Source organism: Ipomoea nil, unplaced genomic scaffold (assembly GCF_001879475.1).
Source record: "Ipomoea nil cultivar Tokyo-kokei standard unplaced genomic scaffold, Asagao_1.1 scaffold0804, whole genome shotgun sequence".
In the NCBI taxonomy this organism is placed as follows: domain Eukaryota; kingdom Viridiplantae; phylum Streptophyta; class Magnoliopsida; order Solanales; family Convolvulaceae; genus Ipomoea; species Ipomoea nil.
In genome coordinates, this window is record NW_017617232.1 from 2,291,708 (window position 1) to 2,313,817 (window position 22,110).

General features: G+C 33.4%; 3 protein-coding genes across 3 annotated transcripts in view; 2 read left to right on the top strand and 1 right to left on the bottom strand.

Moving 5' to 3' along the window:
- The first annotated feature begins 401 nt into the window (after positions 1 to 401).
- LOC109177385 ((+)-neomenthol dehydrogenase-like) lies at positions 402 to 4,298 on the top strand. Its single transcript, XM_019326745.1, has 5 exons — positions 402 to 475; positions 601 to 856; positions 1,561 to 1,620; positions 2,413 to 2,586; positions 3,755 to 4,298. Exons 1-5 carry the CDS (start codon positions 438 to 440, stop codon positions 4,127 to 4,129), a joined length of 903 nt encoding a protein of 300 aa, XP_019182290.1. The 5' UTR covers positions 402 to 437; the 3' UTR covers positions 4,130 to 4,298.
- A 185-nt stretch (positions 4,299 to 4,483) lies between these two features.
- Positions 4,484 to 22,110, bottom strand: part of LOC109177382 (protein disulfide-isomerase-like) — a 29,922-nt gene continuing 12,295 nt past the window's right edge. The window contains exon 11 of the mRNA XM_019326741.1: positions 4,484 to 4,911. The gene's annotated coding sequence lies outside the window, so the exon portion shown is untranslated. The remainder of the gene's footprint in view (positions 4,912 to 22,110) is intronic.
- On the top strand, positions 19,237 to 19,756 carry LOC109177279 (ras-related protein RABA1f-like). The gene is made up of 2 exons (XM_019326589.1): positions 19,237 to 19,534; positions 19,654 to 19,756. The coding sequence occupies exons 1-2, from the start codon at positions 19,314 to 19,316 to the stop codon at positions 19,754 to 19,756; spliced, it is 324 nt and encodes a 107-aa protein (XP_019182134.1). The 5' UTR covers positions 19,237 to 19,313.

Genomic DNA, 22,110 nt, shown 5'->3' on the forward strand with positions numbered 1-22,110 from the left:
ATGTACTGAAGATGAAAACAATAACAATGCTACCTAAAAGAGAATTAGAAAAATTTAAACCAAAAAATAGTATTTATTTAGACTATCGCTTTTAGACTTAGTACTTAGATTCTTAGATTAGCGTTATTACAAAGTTGCAAACATGTATTTTGTAACAGTTATATATAATCAATCTCTCATATATTATATTGTATTTATATACTTTAAATTACCGATTTAAATAAACAAATTTAACATTTATTTACCTGTGCATGAACATCTTCTATATAATATTACATTGATATACTTTGAAATACTTATTTAAAAATAAGTATTGAGCATTATCCTATTCGCGCAAAGCGCGTAGAAAAACTAGTATATATATATACACTGTAGTAGACGCTGAGTTAGGCATCCTGCATTGTGCATTCTATTCTGCATTCATCATTGGGGCTTCAATGGCAGGGGCAATCAACGCTAATGACACATCTAAAAGGCAGTTACCCAAATTAAATCATCTTCAAATCTTCAATAATATAATATCATATTCTATTATTCGCCTTGATGAGTTGATTATATTGTTTATTATTGAAGCTGATGAATATGAGTTTATATATATAGGTATGCAGTTGTGACAGGAGGAAACAAAGGGATTGGGTTTGAAATATGCAGGCAGTTATTAGGTTCTGGTGATGGAGTTACGGTGGTTTTGACTGCCAGAGACGAGCAGAAGGGAAAGGAAGCTGTGGAGAAACTCAGAGCTTTTGACTTCTCCCATGGTGATGTGCTCTTTCACCACCTCAATGTTACCGATCCCTCCACCGTCTCTACCCTTTTTCATTTCGTCAAAACCAATTTTGGAAGACTTGATATTTTGGTGAGTAGGTTTAGTCATTACTAATTACTAATTACTAGTGATTGTGTTTGTGTACCCAACAATTTTCACTTTATAATATAATTATAACCAGTTGTTATACAATCGATTAAGTATTATTTTGCATTGTAAATCTTGATTCAAAAATTATGTGTTCCCTTGTTAGTATATTATTATTATTATTATTATTATTATTATTGTTGTTGTTGTTGTTGTTGTTGTTATTATTATTTGCTTCCCCCACCTCACCCTTTTTTTTTTTCCTACACTCTAACCTGTAAGGCACTTTAAATTTAATCATTATTGTGGACTATGGTTCATACAAGTTGTGTGCATCATATTTTGTATCTTGTAAAATAATATACATTCACTACAAAAATGATGTACATTTAGTATATTAAAAATGTACATTATATTCAGAGAATGTACATTATTTTAGTACTGAAAGTACATTATTTTGTATAATGTACATTCAGTACATGAATAATGTACATTTAGTATATTAAAAATGTAAATTTTGTTATAGTCCATACAACACTGTGTACGTAGATCATGGTCCATACAATAATTTGCCCCTTAAATTTGTGAAAAACTTCAAATGTTGAGCATACTCTTATTATTATTATTATTATTTTTTTTTGAAGATATTATTATTATTATATGTTTTTTTTTTTGAATACTACTGACTCTATTATATGTTGTTTTAGGTGAATAATGCTGGAGTTAGTGGATTGGATATTGATGAAAACGTTTTAAAATCTTCAGAGGTACGTAATATATATATATATATATATATATATATATATATATATATATATATATGTTACGTTTCTAGTCATCTATCTAGTGGAGTCTGTAAGACTGCTAAGCCAACATCCTTTTTCTTTATTCCATATTGCAAATTCATTGATCGAATTCAATAGCAGCGCTAGGTTATGTTGTTAAATAATTAGTATCAAAATATATTTTATGGTTAAATGCGATAAACTTTTAATTATATTTTAGGTAGCTACAAAATTGGTTACTAATATGCCATTGTTTGAATTAGTTTTGGAAATGTGATATTCTTGAGAATGATTTTGTAATTAATTTTTGTAATATACATCGGTATCTATTTCCCCAAAATTTTTAGATAATGTAAAATTTTATTGAATGTAAGATTAAAAAAAAGTGTGATAAACTAAACCAAACGCATCCTCAATGTGCTGTGAATTTAAGTATCCATGCATAAATTGATCCCCTACCACTACTTTTAACAATCATTATATCGTAGATCAGGATCTATCATGCACATTGTAGACCATGTTCAGATTATATGTACCTTCAGTTAATATATATATATATATATATATATATATATATATATATATATATATATCAGCTACATTTAATATATTATATACATTTAGTTTATTTACATTTACATAATATGTTAATGGAAGGTATATAATATGCTTATTGCACGACTTCATGTACCTAACAAATAAAGAGTAGTTGCAAAAAAAATATTTGTGAAATCATATTTTACAAGATTATGATGTGATTATGCATGGATGCAGGGAGGTCAAGTCCATTGGTCCAAAGCACTTTTCCACACTTATGAGTTGACTGCTGAATGCATTGAGATAAATTACTATGGATCAAAGAGAATGACTGAGGCATTTCTTCCCCTCCTTCAATTGTCTAAATCTCCCAGAATAGTAAATGTCAGCTCTGCTGAGGCAAAATTGGAGGTATTTATATTCTTTTATCTTATTTTTAGTTCATGACTTATTAACAAAATGTGACACATTTTCATTAATTGGAAATGAAATTAAGTGAATCTTGAACCTTCTAGCCAACAACAAAAAAAAAAAAAAAAAGGGACAGGGCCCAGAATTCTGTTGAGCGGGGGCGAAGAAGCGGGGTCCATAAATTTTTTCGAGTGAAGGCAAAACATGAAAACAAAAGAGATAATTTGAAAAGAAAAAAAATTACCCAAGAAATATTTGTATAAATATTGTTGGATCTGGGTAAAAATAAAACACATCAAAATCAAAATTTTATAAAAATATTCATAACAAAATATTTGAGACATAATTAATTTGATAAAATAATTTGAATAGAGAGCACATTATAAATTACACGTCTCATTATTAATATAAAAGAATATTATATATATATATATATATATATATATATATATATATATATATATATATATATATATATATATATATATAATATGTGTGTGTGTTAAATATTATAAAAGCTATTAAAGGAGGCAAGAGACACTGTGAAACTGGCAACATGTAACCAAGGATTCAAAACTTAGACCTTCATTGTAACCAAACATGTGCTCTACCAACTAATCTAATTCACTTCTCATTTACAATCATCTTATTCTTTATATTAATACTAAAACTTGTACTATATAATCTATATACATATATACATACAAAGGTTATATATGAGGTGAGAATGGGGGGAGGGGAGCAGATGCCCCCTCTGACTCTGTCCCTGCACACACACACACACAAAATAATTGATAATAGACCACCAAAAAAATAAATAACATTATTAGGTCAACCCTACTCATGTGCCAATAATTATACCGTAGATAAGGGTCCACTTTGCAATGTAAATCTTGAACTAAAAACTTTACCTTAATAAATAAATAAATATATATATATATATATATATATATATATATATATATATATATATATATATATATGTTAGTGAATAATGATACATCTTATAATATGGATCATGATCCATAGACCACAGTATACTTGGTCTAAAAGTGCTATTAACTCGTCACTTAAAATTTTTACCTAAAAGTCTTAAACATTAAAAAAAAAAATGTCTTCTATTTTAGTTGTTGACCAATTAACTTGGGATATTTGTTTTATATTTTAGAAAATACATGATGAGTGGGCCAAAGGAATATTAAACAATGTTGAAAGTCCACCTGAAAAGCTTGATGAAGTGGTGAATAAATACTTGGAAGACTACAAAAATGGTCGCTTAGAACATACTGAAAGGTTTCGAGTCCCGTCGGCCTACTCCGTTTCCAAAGCAACTATGAATGCTTATGCAAGAACCATAGCACACAAATATCCTTGTTTGCAGGTCAACTGTGTCAACCCTGGCTATGTTAAGACAGACTTAACCTATAACAGCGGTCTGATTACGGTGGAGGAAGGAGCTCAGAGTATTGTGAGAGTGGCTCTACAGCCTGAAGATGGACCTTCTGGCGTCTTCTTTGATCGTCAAGAAATTATATCATTTTAATAACTTCGAATTAATTCCAATTATGGTCTCATCTCTCGCTTATTATATTGTGTTTTCTATTTTGATTTTCATGTTTGAAATATGTGTTTAATTTTTTTTCATTATGTGGTCTCTAAAGACTTAATAAGACCGAGAGAATTGAGATTGGTATCAATAATTTATGTTTGTATTCCTATATTTTACTGGCTTTAGTAAATTATCTATGTAAAAAATGGCACAAAACTAACACTTGATTCTTACAGAAGATGCATCAAAATTTGGAAGCGAGCTGAGGGAAAGGCAAAACTAGAAAACGGTCAGTAAAAAGGCATTGATTTGGTTCCCTGGTTTTAGGTAACAATAATGCTGCAAATTTTCAAGCATTCTGAGCTCCAAATTGGGGGTATTTTGGTCATATATTAATAACAAAACTCAATGAAATACTTCAAATGTTACCCCTTCCTCAATAAGTACAGTTGTAATGCACTAATATAATGCATGTGTTGCTTGGAACTCCTGAATATGTGATTGTTGAAAATATAAATGGCAATTATTTTGAACACATCAAGTTCTTAAAACAGTGATGAGCAAAATAATAATATATTTTCCCTAAATAATGCATTGATGATATTGGTTCGTTCTCGCTGCTACATAGAACAGCAATAATAGTCTCCAGATGCCCACATAGATCAGTGTACAAAATGTAAATGTAATATCAATATTTTAACCACTACATTTGATTTGGCTTGCATTATTCTTTAAACCCCATTTTGATCTAGCTTGAGTGATTATTGGTAAATGATCTGCATGCCATTTTAAACTTTTTCATTATTCATAATATATACCCTTGGATCATCGCGGGTGACTTCAATATTGTCCTCTCACCAGTAGAACGTCGAGGCAGTTCTGTTCCCTCCCGGTATGATATTCAAGACTGTTATAATAATAATAATAATAATAATAATAATAATAATAATAATAATATTATTATTATTATTATTATTATTATTATTATTATTATTATTAGTAATTAAACCAAGTCAAAGAATTTAATAAAAACAAAAATCGGTGAGTCATGTATGTTAATGTAGAACATGCCTAGATTATAGGAGTAGTACATGGAGCATTAGCTTCCTATTTATTAGCTTTCTCTTAGTATAAATATGTGGTGTATTTTCATTTGTTAAATCATCCCAGTGAATAAACATTATTCATTCTAATCTTCCTCTCTCTCTCTTCCTATTTATATATTATTATATATAAATACATAGATATATTATATATAATATATATTATATTCAATATATCTTACATTTGGTATTAGAGCCAGTCAACCTTTCAACCCCGAAATATTTCTCGTAGTGAAATATGACAACAAATTTCAATATTGTATGGTCGGGTCCCAAATTGGACGGGAAACTCGATTACAATTATTGGCAAATTATGATGTCCACACATTTGCAATCTCAAAATCTTTGGAGCTTTGTTGATCCCGGTCTACCCGAAGGAGCTGATGCAGCCGCTATACGGCGAGATAAATTGGCCTTGGGTCAGATTCACCAAGGTGTTCATTATTCCATTTTTGGGCAATTAGCTCGTGCTCAAACAACAAAACAAGCTTGGGACATCTTAAAGGTGTCACACAAAGGAGTCGATCGGGCACAGAAGTCTAAGTTGCAGTCGTTGAGAAGGTTGTACGATAATTATGAGATGACCTCTACAGAAACAGTAGATGCGTATTTCACTCGTCTTATTGATATGGTGAATAAGATTAGGCTATATGGAGATACGATTGAAGATGGTGCAGTGGTTGAAAAAGTTCTTCGAACTATGCCGATGAAGTATGACCATGTGGTGGCTTCAATAACAGAGTCACACAAAACCGAGCTCTTATCAATTGCAGAGCTGAAAGGTATGGTAGAAAGTCATATTGAGAGGATTGCGTCAAAATCGGAACCACTAGCAGAAGAAGCTTTGAAGAGTCAAGTCACCCTTAATGTGACTGGCACTAATCAAAGAGGTGGAGGATCTGGTAGAGGTCGTGGAAGAGGAAGAGGATGTTCTAGTGGAAGAGGTCGTGGTAACTCCAACCAAGGAAGAGGTGGAGGTAATACCAAACAAGGTAAATTTCCATTTCATTGCTACAATTGTGGCAAGTATGGACACAAGATTGCAGATTGTTGGTATAATGAGGACAACAATCGTGGAAATCAAGCAAACATTGTTGAAAATACTGCTGAAAAGTCTGGTGAGAATTCTGAAACCTTACTTTTGGCCAGTGATAGTTTTTCTGCTGATAAGAACATATGGTTCTTGGATACTGGGTGTAGTAACCATATGTGTGGGAAGAAAGAATTGTTTTCCGAACTAGATGAATCAGTCCGGTCTGAAGTAACGTTTGGCAATAAGTCAAAGGTGCCAATTTTGGGAAAAGGTAAAATCTCTATTCAGTTGAAGGATGGTACTCAAAATTTTATATCCGATGTGTTCTATGTTCCTGAACTAGACCAAAATTTGTTGAGTATGGGTCAGCTGTCAGAAAAAGGATATAAGATACATATTGCTCAGGGGTGTTGTACCATTGAAGATGCTAAAGGAGTTTTGATTGCAAAGGTAAATATGTCCCAAAATCGACTATTTCCTTTGAAAATTAAGCATACTCTCCTTGATTGCTTTAATTCTGAAGTTTGTGATGATAATTGGTTATGGCATATGCGGTTTGGGCATTTTCATTTCTCTGGATTAAACTATCTTGCGAGAAAGGAACTTGTTTCTGATTTACCTGTTGTGAATGTCCCTGATCGTATATGTGAGATTTGTGTGATTGGGAAGAAGCATAGAGATCCCTTCCCTGTGGGCAAGTCAAGGAGAGCTACAAAACAGTTGGAGATTGTTCACTCAGACCTGTGTTCGTTGGAGGTTACCTCACATGGAGGTTGTAAGTACTTTATTACTTTCATTCATGATTTCAGTAGGAAAACATGGGTTTACTTTCTGAAGCAAAAGTCTGAAGCATGTGATGTTTTCAAACAATTTAAGACTTTTGTTGAAAAGCAAAGTGGTTATGAGATTAAAATCTTGAGAACTGATAGAGGTACAGAATATATTGCCTGTGATGATTTTCTGAAAGAAAAAGGTATTCAGCACCAAATGACAGCTAGATACACTCCACAACAAAACGGAGTGGCTGAGAGGAAGAATAGGTCTATCATGGATATGGTAAGGTGCATGTTGAAATCCAAGAATCTGCCTAAGCCTTTTTGGGCAGAAGCTGTTGCTTGTGCTGTCTATGTGTTGAATAGGTGTCCAACTAAAAGTGTCAGTGATAAGACACCCGAAGAAGCATGGAGTGGGAGAAAACCCTCTATCAAATATCTCAAGGTTTTTGGATGTTTGGCATATGCACATGTGCCAGATCCATTGAGAAAGAAGTTGGATGATTAAGGTGAGAAATGCATATTCATTGGTTATAGTGACGCTTCAAAGGCTTATAAACTATACAATCCTGAAACTAAAAAGGTTGTTATAAGTCGTGATGTCACTTTTGATGAATATGGTGCCTGGGATTGGTTAGCTAAAGATGAAAGTTCAGTTGTTATTCATGCTGTTGAAAATATTGTTGAAGAGCAACCGATTCCAGATAATGTCCAGTCTCCTTCACAGCCAGAGTCGTCAGTTCGGCGATCTCAGCGCGAGCGCCACTTACCAGCTCGCTTGCAAGATTATATTTTGGGTCATGATAATGATCTGTCTGATGAAGAGATTATTCAATTTGCACTCTTTGCAGATTGTGATCCTTTAACTTTTGAGGAGACTGCTACAGAAACTCATTGGCTTAAGGCGATGGATGAGGAGATACGTGCCATTGAAAAGAATGGTACCTGGGAGTTAACAGATTTACCTCCTGGGAAGAAGCCAATTGGAGTAAAGTGGGTTTACAGAACGAAATACAAGTCAGTATATCCAACTTGAAGACAGAGACATTTCTTAAATTGAAGAAGGAGATATTGGGATGACCAATACATCCAACTTGGTTTAAAGGAGGCAATGTTATAATAATAATAATATTATTATTATTAGTAATTAAACCAAGTCAAAGAATTTAATAAAAACAAACATGGGTGAGTCATGTATGTTAATGTAGAACATGCCTAGATTATAGGAGTAGTACATGGAGCATTAGCTTCCTATTTATTAGCTTTCTCTTAGTATAAATATGTGGTGTATTTTCATTTGTTAAATCATCCCAGTTAATAAACATTATTCATTCTAATCTTCCTCTCTCTCTCTTCCTATTAATATATTATTATATATAAATACATAGATATATTATATATAATATATATTATATTCAATATATCTTACAAAGACTTTGAGAATTGTTGTATGAACTTGTGCTTAGAGCATCCACACTTGTGCATATTGTGGGGAGATTTCAGCATTAATTCTTCCCTACATGAGATAATAACTAGTGTGGAGGGGAGATAATTGAAAAATAATTGTCCTGCAAATGTGAGGATATTGTCAGGAAAAAAAAAAAAAAAAAAAAAAAAAAAAGAAGAAAGAAGGAGAAGTAAGGCTGTGCGCGTTCGCGCACAGCCTTGGGCAGAAGCCGGGCGCGTGCACTGCACGCGCCCGGAGGCGCGTCAGTCGGCGCGCCTGACGCGTCTGATTATTATTTTTTTTTTAAATTTTTTTTTTTGTTTTGTTTTTTCTTCTTTTTTTTCTCTCCCTTCCCACATTCTCTTTCCTAATCACTCTTACATTATCCCCCATTCTCCCCAACTAATGTGGATGCTCTACAGACTGTCCCTCAACTGGCAACACGTTCACTTGGAACAATGGGCATAGGGAAGCTAAGTTGGACCGGGTCCTTACTAATGATGCTTGGGCGGAGTTTAAGGGCTTTTTGTATTGTTCTGACCACTGCCCAGTGATCCTAACGTCATCCAACATTTACAACTCTGTGAAGTGGCCGTTCAGGTTCCTTAATATGTGGTTGGGACACTGTGAATTTGGTTCTGTGCTTGATTCAGTTTGGAAAGAAATCTACGATATGATGGCTCGAAGTAACTCATTGTAACACCTCACTTTTTTTAAATCTTAATTATAATTCTAAATCACAATAAACAGAAACTAAGCAGCGGATAAACAATTAAATACGATAACTAGCGGGAATGTCACCGTCACAACCACCACTCCGTGGTGACTGCATAGGTTAAGGGTAGAACTAGAAACAAAGATTTAATAACTAACATCCATAAAATTAACTGAAAGTCATAAGGGGGAAAAAGACACCCCGAAGTCTACATCATCAAATGTCATCAACAATATAAGTCTAAATTTCGATAAATAACATCATAATCAAAACATTAAGAGTTTAGACTTATATAACTACTAGACTAGTCTAACTCGTTCGCTTCTCAACGCTGGGCCCACCTGAAAGGGGTTTTACAAACAACACATCGACAAATAGGAAAACACCCGTTAGCACGAAGCTAAGTATAACCACACTCAACCATGTAAAGTACTATAGAGTATACTTTGGAAAACATTTGATAACATTCATAATCAACAATCTCATCTCATAGGCAACTATAGTTACATCACAGACTTTCTATATGCTTGCAACCTATAATATCAACAGGCATGCTTCAATACAAATGACTTATCAACATAAAGATTCCAACACATAAATATCACAACGAACTCATAGTAACGATCTCATGCTTACAAGCAATTTCATACTATTAAACCATACGAAAACTATCGTCATGCTTTAAAGTTCTCATCATGCAAACTGGATATACAAGACTTCAAAATGTAACTAAACAATCATACTCGATATGCAAACTGGAATCATCATTCTCATTATGCAATCTCATGCAATACTCTACTCAAATGCAATCTCGTGCAATACTATACTCATATGCAATCTCGTGCAATACTATACTCATATGCAATCTCGTGCAATACTATACGCATATGCAATCTCGTGCAATACCATAAATATACTCATACACTCGTTGTAAAATAGAATACTTTTTGTGGAGGTCTCTTTGAGTCATAAATGACTTGCTTTCTTTCTTTCTTTTCTTAGAGGCGCAATGACTCACTTCTTTCTTTCTTAGAGTCGCAATGACTCACTTTTTCTCTTTAAATGGACGAGGTAGGAACTTCACCATAGTGTGACTGGACCTATCCGGGCACGGCTTCTAGCCGACCTAATACTCTGCTCATCCACCGAACCATTCTCTTGGTTCTATGCTCAAACTCTGTGGAATCGGGTATCGAACTATTAGCGTGCACACCCCCTAACCAGGATTCTAAGCCTGGCGGCCAGTTTCCAACCTCGTAACGTGGGAATACACCGCGTTACATATACTGGGACCGCAATGTCCATAAAATCATCCGAGAGGACATAGTCCAAACAGGGTCCTCCAGAACCTCACCGATATAGATAATACATAAATATCTCTCATGCATCAATCTCATGCATGCAACAACTCAACAACTTCAATTCTCAATGCATCAAATAATGATATACACATGTTTATGGATTTTGAAAGTAATACTTTGGCTCACGTGGCCACTTTGCACTTTTACTTTTAAAACATGATATACTTGAGATGCAACAATACTCTACAACATGCTCCAAAACCATATAAAAAAAAATCATAAGATTCACAAGAATACAATATCATACTCGGTTTGCAACATAACAAATTCTATATATTTCTATCAACAAAATATGCTTCAAATCTCATTGATCAAACAACACATTCTAGTCATGTTTTTCTAATAAGTCATATTTTCAAAGTGATCATGCTTCTTTACTCAATACAAAAATAACATCAGGCACAAAGCAAGGCATTTCTCATATACAGTGAACTTCATAATATATACTGTGAAGTAATTTCTTCAATAAATCCATCACAACATGCTCATTTTTTATCCAAATTCAACGAAATCAAAGCCAAAACGTGCGTCGAGATGGCTCCGAGGTACCGAGCCACAAGGGCTCGAGACACCTGGCCCAAAACGACACGTAGCTGAGGCACAAGGGCCCGGCCACTGCACAAAACACACTCGGAATATACTCAGGGACCTGGGGCGAGGCTCCTCAAGAGCCGCCCCCCTAAGGCCGCAACATAGTCGGGCCTAGGCAACGACCCTCTCCTAGGGCCGTGCACTAGGCCCGGTTGGCCCCGGCTCTAGCCGGCGGCCCCCCTAATGGGCCGCGGCTAGGGCCGTTACACTAGTCTGGTGCACACTGTGTGTGCACCAGATAGGTTGTTTCATCTGCAAAACACATTTCAAGCGAGTCCAAAACATCCAAAACATTATCAACACTTCAAAGACAAATACTAGATCACTTCCAAGCTCAAGCACAACCAAAATCCACCATTTCTACTCATTTCTACTCAAAATAATAGACTTCACAGAGCCAAATATCAAAGAGGGAGTCCATGGGGTTATACCTTTGTAGATTCCTCCTATTTGTTGGGATTCCACCTTCTTCTCAAGCTAGCTACACCCTCCTTCACCTCCTAAACATCTCAAACAAACCATACAACAACCTTAAAGACTAAGTTCTCAGAGATGAAAGCTATGAAGGAAAGCTAGAAGAGGTGAAATGCTAAGATGAGCTATGAAACTTACTATGATTTTTCTTGGATGACTTGTGGAGCTTTTGGGGAGGAAGACAAGGTTGGGAATCAAGAGGCCAAGTTTGATTGTGTTCTTATTTATAGGGGCACTAAACCCTAGGAGAATCCACAATGATTGGTGGAGGGTAAATAACTAAATATGGCAAAAGATTGGCTAAAGAATGCATCAGGCAAGGCTTTTGGGAGCTTGTGGTTCACCTAGCAACATGGACCCAAGGGTTAGAATTGCTATTTTAAATACTTTGGGGTTGAAAAGGAATTTTCTCAAAAAGTTTTCTAGATGAACACTCGTTTAAAGCTTCTCAGAATTCTCCCGGTCTCACTCAGATTGGTTTCTTAATTTAAAACTTGCTACGCGAGTTACCCAAAAATTTAGGATTTTGGATTAAAAAGGAATTTTAGTGTTGAATTAATTTAAAATGTGTCCAAAATAATTTATTCAAACACCAATTGATCGCAAAAATTTTTAATGGAGTGAAAATGGCTATTTTGAAATTTCTTAAAATTGAATTTATAAAATAAAATTTTGGATTGTTGCACTCATAATTTCGAAAAAACTGAAGGCCCTAAAGAGTCCGCTCCGGGAACTAAACCGTAATGCCTTTAGCCATATTTTTTAGAGAGCCCGTCTGGCTAGGGAAGAATTTGCAGCCGCACATGAAGAATTTGATGTATTCTGTGCTGATGATGAGGAAAGGGCTACGGTCAAGAAACTTAGAGAGAAAGCTGCATTTTTTTCCGAGGCCGAGCGCCAATTCTTTGCACAAAAATTGAATACTAAACACCTAGTGGAAGCTGACAAGGGATCTCGTTACTTCCCTAACCTTATCAACAAAAGGAATGCCAACACATCCATTGCTGCCATCCATAACCATGATGGTAACCTGACCACATCTTTCACTCAAGTTGGAAATTTATTTGTGCAGTACTTTACTGATCTTTTTGGGAGGCCTAGGAACAGAAGCAAAACGTTACTTTGCCCAGGGACCTTGTGTTAATGAAAACCATTTCCTTGTGTTTGCAAGCCCATTCACACATGCTGAAATTAAGAGAGCACTTTTCTCAATGGGTAATGAGAAGTGGTCGGATGGCTACACAGCTGCATTTTTTAAATCTAATTGGAGCCGCATAGGCAACTTTGTGTCTGAGGCTGTGATGGAATTCTTCATTAATGGTCAACTGCTTAAACAATGGAACCACACCTCTTGCGCTAATCCCTAAGAAAATGCATGACCAGCGTGTGGAAGACTTCAGACCCATTGCATGCTGCAACACCTTGTACAAAATCATTTCTAAAATAATTGCATCAAGGTTGGTCGTTGCCTTGCCCGACATTATGGACCCTGCGCAAGGAGCTTTTGTGACCGGGAGATTCCATATCTGATAGTATTATGCTAGCCCAAGAATTGATTCGTGGATACTCCAGGAAGCGAATCTCTCCTTGATGCATGATCATGGTTTATATTAGAAAGGCTTGCTTATACCAATATCTCATCAGGTGGAGCATTGGAAATCGATAGAGGCATTTAATGATCTGAGTATCCCTATTGATTATGAATTCAAAAAAATTATTACAAAATTCTAAATAATCTAAATAAAATCTAATGGGTGTTGCTATTTGCACCACCTTTTGACTAAAATGGGATATAAAGTACATTAAAAATATAAAAATGTGATAATTTATAATAAATACATAGGTGGTTCAAATAGCCTAATGGGTGGTCAAAATGCTATTTGCACCACCTTAATAAAACTGCATTTATTAGATTTAAGTAATAATTAATTAATTCATTAAAACTAAAACTATATATATATAAATAAATAAATAAATAAACATCGCCTTCTCCGGTGAGAAGGCCATGGACATGCCTTCTCACTGGAGAAGGCGACCCACGTAGTCTTCTCCGGTGAGAAGGCAGCCAACCTACTGGGCTGCCTTCTCACCGGAGAAGGCAACCCAGGTGGGTTGGCTGCGTTCTCACTGGAGAAGGCTACCTGGGTCGCCTTTTTCAGTGAGAAGGCTACCTGGGTCGCCTTCTCCGGTGAGAAGGCGACCCCTGGGCTGCCTTCTCACCTGAGAAGGCAGCCCAGTTGCCTTCTCCAGTGAGAAGGCAGTCCCTCGCCTTCTCAGGTGAGAAGGCGAGGCGTTTACCTCTTTTTTTTTCTCTTTTTTTTAAAAAAAAATTAATAATTTGATTGTAAAAAAAAATAAAAAATAAATATTTGTCTTTTGACCACATTAAATGATGGTGATGCAAATAGCATTTTTTAATTAAAATCACCTATAAAGTGGTTTGACCTATTCAATAGGTGGTGCAAATAGTAAAATAGGTGGTGTGAATAGCATTTCTCAATCTAATCTATCTAATCTTCTAATCTAAATCTAAATCTAAATATAAAATAATAAGTAATAGACTACAATTTGAACTCTTCTATGTATCAGCCACCGTCACCACATCGGAAGAATAACCGGTGCAATATAATCATTTCGAGTAATTAATGTTTCAGCCTAATCCTTCTATTTATACTACAGTCCAGACATCATCCCATGTCTCATTCTTCTTCTTCAAACAGAACAAATTCCAATCTCTCTGAAATAATGGCCCCTTTGTATATCCTTGCAAAAGATATACACCCTGATTATATCCTTGCAAAGAAAGCCATAAGACTGAGATTAGAGATTAATTAGTGAGAAGCTACATTGTACACGAACGAAGGTAGAAACAACAATGTCATAAAAAGTCGGGAGATGCTATTCCATGATCATGAGGTAAGCCTTAGTTTTAATACAATCTAATCTATAGTTAGGGGGAAAACCACACTTCATAATTTTCTTTTTCATATTCTATAGTTTTTCATATTCTACTTCAAATACAATCTGATCTTATAGAAAGATTTTTGTTCTTAGGGAACATTTGTTCTTAGGCCAGTAGTCCTGGCTCAACCAAAAGAAATCTCTTGGACCAGTTCTCATCTACCAGGGATTTCAAAAGATCAAAGGCTATCCTCATAAAGGTGGAGAAAAATTGAAGAGATTGGGTTTGTAATGTGGTGCACTAATGGTCTAGATATTATCTTATGTTTTTTGGGACAATGTTTATTATCTGTTTTTGGGACACACTTGCAGAAATATGGTCTTCTAGGACTATGGACAATATTACTCAAACCCTTGAACTCTAAGTCCATGCCTTAGAGTGAAATTGAATGCATTGATGTCTGCCATTAATATCTTCTAACTTAGATTTCTCTTATTCTATATTCTTATGTTTGTTTTATGTTTTTTAATGCAGGTTTTATAGATGATCATCATACATGCCAAATTGAAGATGGAAGATCAAGATGAGCCTATATATGCAGTTATATCTACAAATGTAGGGTAGTTTGTAAAAAAATTAGATTATAACTTTGTAAAAAAATTTGTTTTTAGTTAAACACATATCAATTTAGCATATAGAAGCAAATTTGGCACATTCATGAGATGGAGAGATTTACCTGACATTCAGCCTACAAGCTTTTAAAACTTCATCATGTATGTTGTGTGTGGCTTCTCAGCAGACAGTGCTGAGAAAACAGAAAACAGATGTTAAGTGCAATGTCTTTTCTTTTAAGAAATTAGAATAAAAAAATGCAAAATTAGCATTGCAAAATATACACTTTCTAGGCATGTTATATAAATGTTCCTCACCCTGCTAGACTTCATTAAAAAAAGAGCTTAAATTCACATTAATACAAACTATTAAATCCAGATTATGCAACTGTATTATCAAAACAATTGCAAAACTCTTAAAAAAAATGCACATAGAAAATAGATATGTAAAAGTATGCTCATATGTCTACTACTATCTGATGAAAACAATTGCAAAACTCTTTAAAAAATGCACATAGAAAATAGATATGTAAAAGTATGCTCATATGTCTACTACTATCTGATGAACTGTGAATCGAATAAAGGATAAACAATTTCTATGTCGTAAAAATTGGTGGGCAAAGTGTGAATTTACAGTGAAAACAATCTACCACACCAGTCTACAGAGAAGTCAGAAAATACATACTTATATGCATTATGTAATCGGATTATAAACAGTGTTTTAGCATAGCTTCTAGGGTTCTATAGAGCTGAAAATTAGGGTACAATTCTAAAAGGAAACTATGGATTTTAACAACGATAGTGTGAAAGTTAACTTCTATGAACAATTCAACCTAGAAATTGAACAAATTTTGTAGGCCATCATTCTTTAAAACGGCAAATTCATCAAATATACTAACCAATACTGAATATACTAACCTCAATATGAAATTCATAGACAAAAATATTCTGCATGTGCTTTTGATTAACTATTTCCGAAGATCTATACTGTAATTGATTGTAATAGTAACCAAAATACAGAACTGTAGTATAACTATTGATTGCTTAGTTTTGCATGTGCTTTTGAATTAACTATTTCTAAAGATCTATTTAGAACCCTAACTGTGAATAGATTGTATGAATTTTACCTTTAACCGACAAATCAATCTCGAAATTGAAGGAAAGAACTGAAAGAACTGTGAAATTGTAGTATAAAATCGCAATTTCACAGTGGGTTTGAACCTGCTCCAGTGTCTTCATACGTTGTTACGGTTGTCTCTGTTGATGTTGATTTCTCATATGGTAGATGGTGATGAGAACTTCTGGAAATCGCAGAGAGGAAGAGAGCATTAGAAAATGGGGATGGAAATGGATATTCAGACGGGTTGGGCTTTTTTGGGTTGTTGTTGTTGTTGTTGTTGTTGTTGTTGTTGTTGTTGTTGTTGTTGTGGTTGTTGTTGTTGTTGTTGTTGTTGTTGTTGTTGTTGTTGTTGTTGTTGTTGTTGTTGTTGTTGTTGTTGTTGTTGTTGTTGTTGTTGTTGTTGTGTTGTTGTTGTTGTTGTTGTTGTTGTTGTTGTTGTTGTTGTTGTTGTTGTTGTTGTTGTTGTTGTTGTTGTTGTTGTTGTTGTTTGTTGTTGTTGTTGTTGTTGTTGTTGTTGTTGTTGTTGTTGTTGTTTGTTGTTGTTGTTGTTGTTGTTGTTGTTGTTGTTGTTGTTGTTGTTGTTGTTGTTGTTGTTGTTGTTGTTGTTGTTGTTTGTTGTTGTTGTTGTTGTTGTTGTTGTTGTTGTTGTTGTTGTTGTTGTTGTTGTTGTTGTTGTTGTTGTTGTTGTTGTTGTTGTTGTTGTTGTTGTTGTTGTTGTTGTTGTTGTTGTTGTTGTTGTTGTTGTTGTTGTTGTTTGTTGTTGTTGTTGTTGTTGTTGTTGTTGTTGTTGTTGTTGTTGTTGTTTGTTGTTGTTGTTGTTGTTGTTTGTTGTTGTTGTTGTTGTTGTTGTTGTTGTTGTTGTTGTTGTTGTTGTTGTTGTTGTTGTTGTTGTTGTTGTTGTTGTTGTTGTTGTTGTTGTTGTTGTTGTTGTTGTTGTTGTTGTTGTTGTTGTTGTTGTTGTTGTTATTATTATTATTAGGGAAAATTGTGGTAGACAGGTATTATTAAAATTATTAGTATTAATAGAGAAATTTGCACTTTTCGTCTCTAAGTGAGCATTATTATTATTAACAATGTCAGAAAAGGACAACACCAATGAAAACTTATAGATGAAAAGTGAGCATGTCCAACACTTAGCAATGAATTCTACAACGCACATATAACTTATGAACGAAAAGTGCAATTTTTTTTATTAATATGCTATTATTGTTATATTAGCAATATTATTATTGTTCATATTATTATACACTATGATTAATGTTTTTTAGGTTAACAACAAAGGATTAAAAATATTGATTTTTGAAGAAAGTAGCTTAGTTCATTGAATCATAAGCAAGTGCGGCAATAAGAAAATGAAGAGGTGTTTCAAACCATTCCCTGCAGGAAGATATAGAAACGGCCTCCCGAGCTAACACGTGAACTGCACGATTCGCAGGTCACCTAACAAATCTAAAGTTCACCCCGTTTATGGAAGAAGCAACTTCTTTTTACATAATTAACTAAGTAACCAAAAGCAGAAAAAAAAAAAAAGGAATTTGAATTTTTATTATGAAATTTTCAATCATTTGTAATTTTTATTCTTATTTATAATAAAATTATTAATTTCATAGTCTTACTTTTAATTAAAATTTTATTTCAATATGTTAGCTATATAATTAAAGTTGTTATTTCAAATTTAAATTGAAATTTCAGGATGCTGGAATCTATTTAGATTATAAATATTAATATTTTGTATGTGCAATTTTCATAAATATTTTTATATTGTAAGTACATATATATTATTTGAATTTATATTTTACAAATTCTGTATGGTATTGAATAAGACAATTTTTATAATATATACCGATAGTATGTTGTGATTAGGGTTAGGGATTCACAGATTTTATATTTTTATATATATAATGAGTTCTGTCTAGGGTTAGGTATTTGGTTTTTTTTTTTTTTTTTTTTTTTTTGCTGAATTTTAACAATATGAATCATGACTTTGATTTTGAGAGTTAAATAAATGTGCTGAATAATATAGTTGATTATTATGTTTAATAAATGAGATGGATTTGACTACATAAATTTACACTAATATGCAATTATTATTTTTATTTTTTATTTATATTTATATAATTTAGAATTTATGTAATTATTTCATCTAATTTTTTAAAGTTTTTTATTTATAATAATTTACAAACTTTGACGCTTGACTTTTTTCTTTTAAGAAATCAATATTTAACTATGGTTAGTTTTTGTTTTTGTTTTTTTTTTTTGGAAAACCAAATCGAGAACATCATTAAATTAAATGTTCAATACAAGAGGGAATTGAATAAAGTCAAATAGAATAATCAGTTTGAGAACGGGCAGCCCTTGCCAAGACATGAGTTAGTAGTTCACATGGACTAAAAATTTCAGTATGTTGTAATCTATTTTGATTATAAATATTAGAGTAAAAGACATTTTTGGTCCTAGATTTATAGTGGCACGAACAATTTTGATCCTTCATAATAAAATTTGCCATTTTATGGACAGACTTATTGTGACGCAGACATTTTTAGTCCTCCATCCGTAATTCTGTTAAATGACCGTGTAAGTGAGGGGTAATTGTGTCATTTCAGCCTATCTCCCTTACCACTTCCCCCATTGAAGGTCTCTCTGCTGTAGATTCTCGTACGCAACTCATAGCCAAGTTGATAAACTTTTGCAGGCCATCAGGAACAACCCACACCCTCCGGCGTACCATCAGAAGACCCTGCACCAATTAACAATATCAGTAATTAACGATGGTACCTGGACAAAAACCTAGGCATTGACGTTCTCCTCCGGGCAAGCAGTTTGAAGAACACCATCGGTGCAAGCCTCCGTCCCAACCTTCAGTTTCTTCGAGCTCAAGGAGCAATCAATAGTTACGTGTCTTACGAATTCTGGACGGAGGAGAACGTCTAAACAGAATTTATGACACACCTCATAGGAACGCAATTACCCACACACACATAAATACAGGGAGAGTGAGAGTTGAAGAGAGAATTGAAAACTGTAGAAGAAGAAGAGGAGCAAAGAAGAATGGGGGCTTACAGAGCGGAAGACGATTACGACTACTTGTTCAAGGTGGTGCTGATCCGCGACTCCGGCGTCGAAAAATCCAACCTTCTATCCAGGTTCACCCGCGACGAATTCAGCCTGGAATCCAAGTCCACCATCGGTGTCGAGTTCGCCACTCGAACCATCCACGTAGCAGACAAGGTCGTCAAGGCCCAGATTTGGGACACCGCCGGACAAGAACGGTGCGTTCTTCATTTTCCGGCCAGATCAATCTTCTCAATGTTTTAACTCATCTGGCTGGAAATTTTTAATTCGGTTGAGATGGGAGATCTATTGGTGATTTTGCTTATATGTGCTGCAGATACCGTGCAATCACCAGTGCGTATTACCGGGGAGCTGTCGGTGCATTGCTCGTGTACGATGTGACGCGACAAACAACCTTGGAAAACGCGCGAGATGGTTAAAGGAACCCGATGACGCATAGCTGAAATGACGCAATTACCCCTCACTTACACAGTCATTCAACAGAATTTTGGATGGAGGATCAAAAATGTCTTCGTCACAATAAGTCTGTCTATCAAATGGCAAATTTTTTTATGGAGGATCAAAATTGTTCGTGCCACTATAACTATAGGACCAAAAATGTCTTTTACTCTAAATATTAATATTTTTGTATGTGCAATTTCCATAAATATATTTATATTGTAAGTACATTTAAATTATTTGAAAGAAATATTTTTTTGCATTAAATTTTGAGAATAATTGCTTGATTTTATTATTTTAAATTATTTTTATGTATTTTTAGTCTCATCAACAATAACATTATTTAAATTTTATGTCGTGCATCACATAACAATACAATTTGAAAGTCGAAAGATCACGGGTTATCAATTTGAAAGTTTAGAACTAAACGTGGCAAAATTATTATACTCGGATGATCACAAATAACCCCGAATGGCCACATATGACATTAACACTTTTTAATAATTACCTAGCTTAAATATCAATTTTTAATTTAATTACAACAATTTATGAAAGAATAAATCTCATATTTTTTTTTATATATGAAATTTAATAACATTAATATTTTTAATAACATAACATGATTTTAATATTTTAAATATTTGGTCTGTGCATCGCACGGGTGAAATACTAGTGTGTGTGTGTGTGTGTATATATATATATATATATACTAGCATTTTGTACGCGCGATGCGCGAAAACTTATATATATTATTGGGCATAAGTTTTCGCGCATCGCGCGTACAAAATGCTAGTATATATATATATATATATATATATTATAATAATTTACAAATAATACTAAGCTAACACCCACATATATGATATATTGATATGTATACACAAATAATATATATACATATTATTTATAATTAAAATTTAATATTCATATAAATATTTAATTAAAATATAATTTATAATTAAATTAATTGTTATATGATAATTTTAATAAAATGATAACTAAAAATAGGAAAAAGATATGATAGATGTAGGTGTATGGTAAGATTGGTAGACATATTAAATACTAACGGTGTTATAACGGTGTAAGGGTAATTTTGTCCAATACAAATCAAATGTACAACAATTAAAGCAAGATGTATATATTTATTAGCATATAAAAAAAGGGACAAAAATCAAGGACATAACTTGTATTGACACTTATTATGTTTATATATATATATATATATATATATATATATATATATATATATATATATATATATATATAGAGAGAGAGAGGACGACATAATATGAGTTTAAATTTTCTCTTAAAATTACATAAAAGTCAATAATGATAAATTTTTATCTCAGGGTTAGGGTTCAGCCTTTTGGAAGAATGATAAATTTTTTATTGACATTTTTATCACGTATTATGCATGTTTATAATTAATTTTGTCAGCTTGATTGGTGTGAATGACTGCGCATGCACTCTCGTCCTTTAAGAGAGGTCGAGAGTTCAAAATCCCATTTTGTATGTAAAAATCAATATGGCAAGCACTTTAATTACACATTAATTGGTCCGACCCGATGCAAAAATGGATTAATTTGAGTATGGTACGACTTAAAGGTACCTTCTATAATTAGACCATTGTTATACCATGGACTATGGCTCATATTGCATTGTGAATCCTAGTCCAAAAATTATGTGTGTGCATTTAACACATTTTATACCTGCAGCTAACAATTTCTATAATTGTAAACAAATTGAAGGCACATAACATGACAATTACAGATACATAACATGATAACTATTTATACATAAATTGTTAACTGCAAATACAAAATATGTTAACTGCAGAAATATAAGATATTGGTTAACATGTTATGCGTATGCAATTAACATATTCTATACTTACAATTGACAGTTTATGTGTTTGTAGTTATCGTGTTATGTGTTTGTAATTATGACTATTTAATCCTAAACTATGAGAGTGGCGACAAGGTGATTACACATCATTTTAACAAGATCGAATAATTATGGAAAAATAAATAAATTAGCCACCGAACTACACACAAAATTATAATTAGGTCATCCAATTAAAAAAATATTACAATTTGATCCATAAACTGTCTAAAATTATGCAATTGAACCAAATTTAACATAATACTCATTACTCATTAGGTCATCACTGATGTGACAGTCATTCTAAAAAATGAGAGTGGCGACAAGGTGATTGCCCATCATATCATTTTAACTAGTAAGATCCAATAATTAATTATAAGAAAAAATCTCAAATGGGCCATTGAACTATATATTCATGTTTGTATAATTAGGTCATCAAATAAAAAAGTGTATG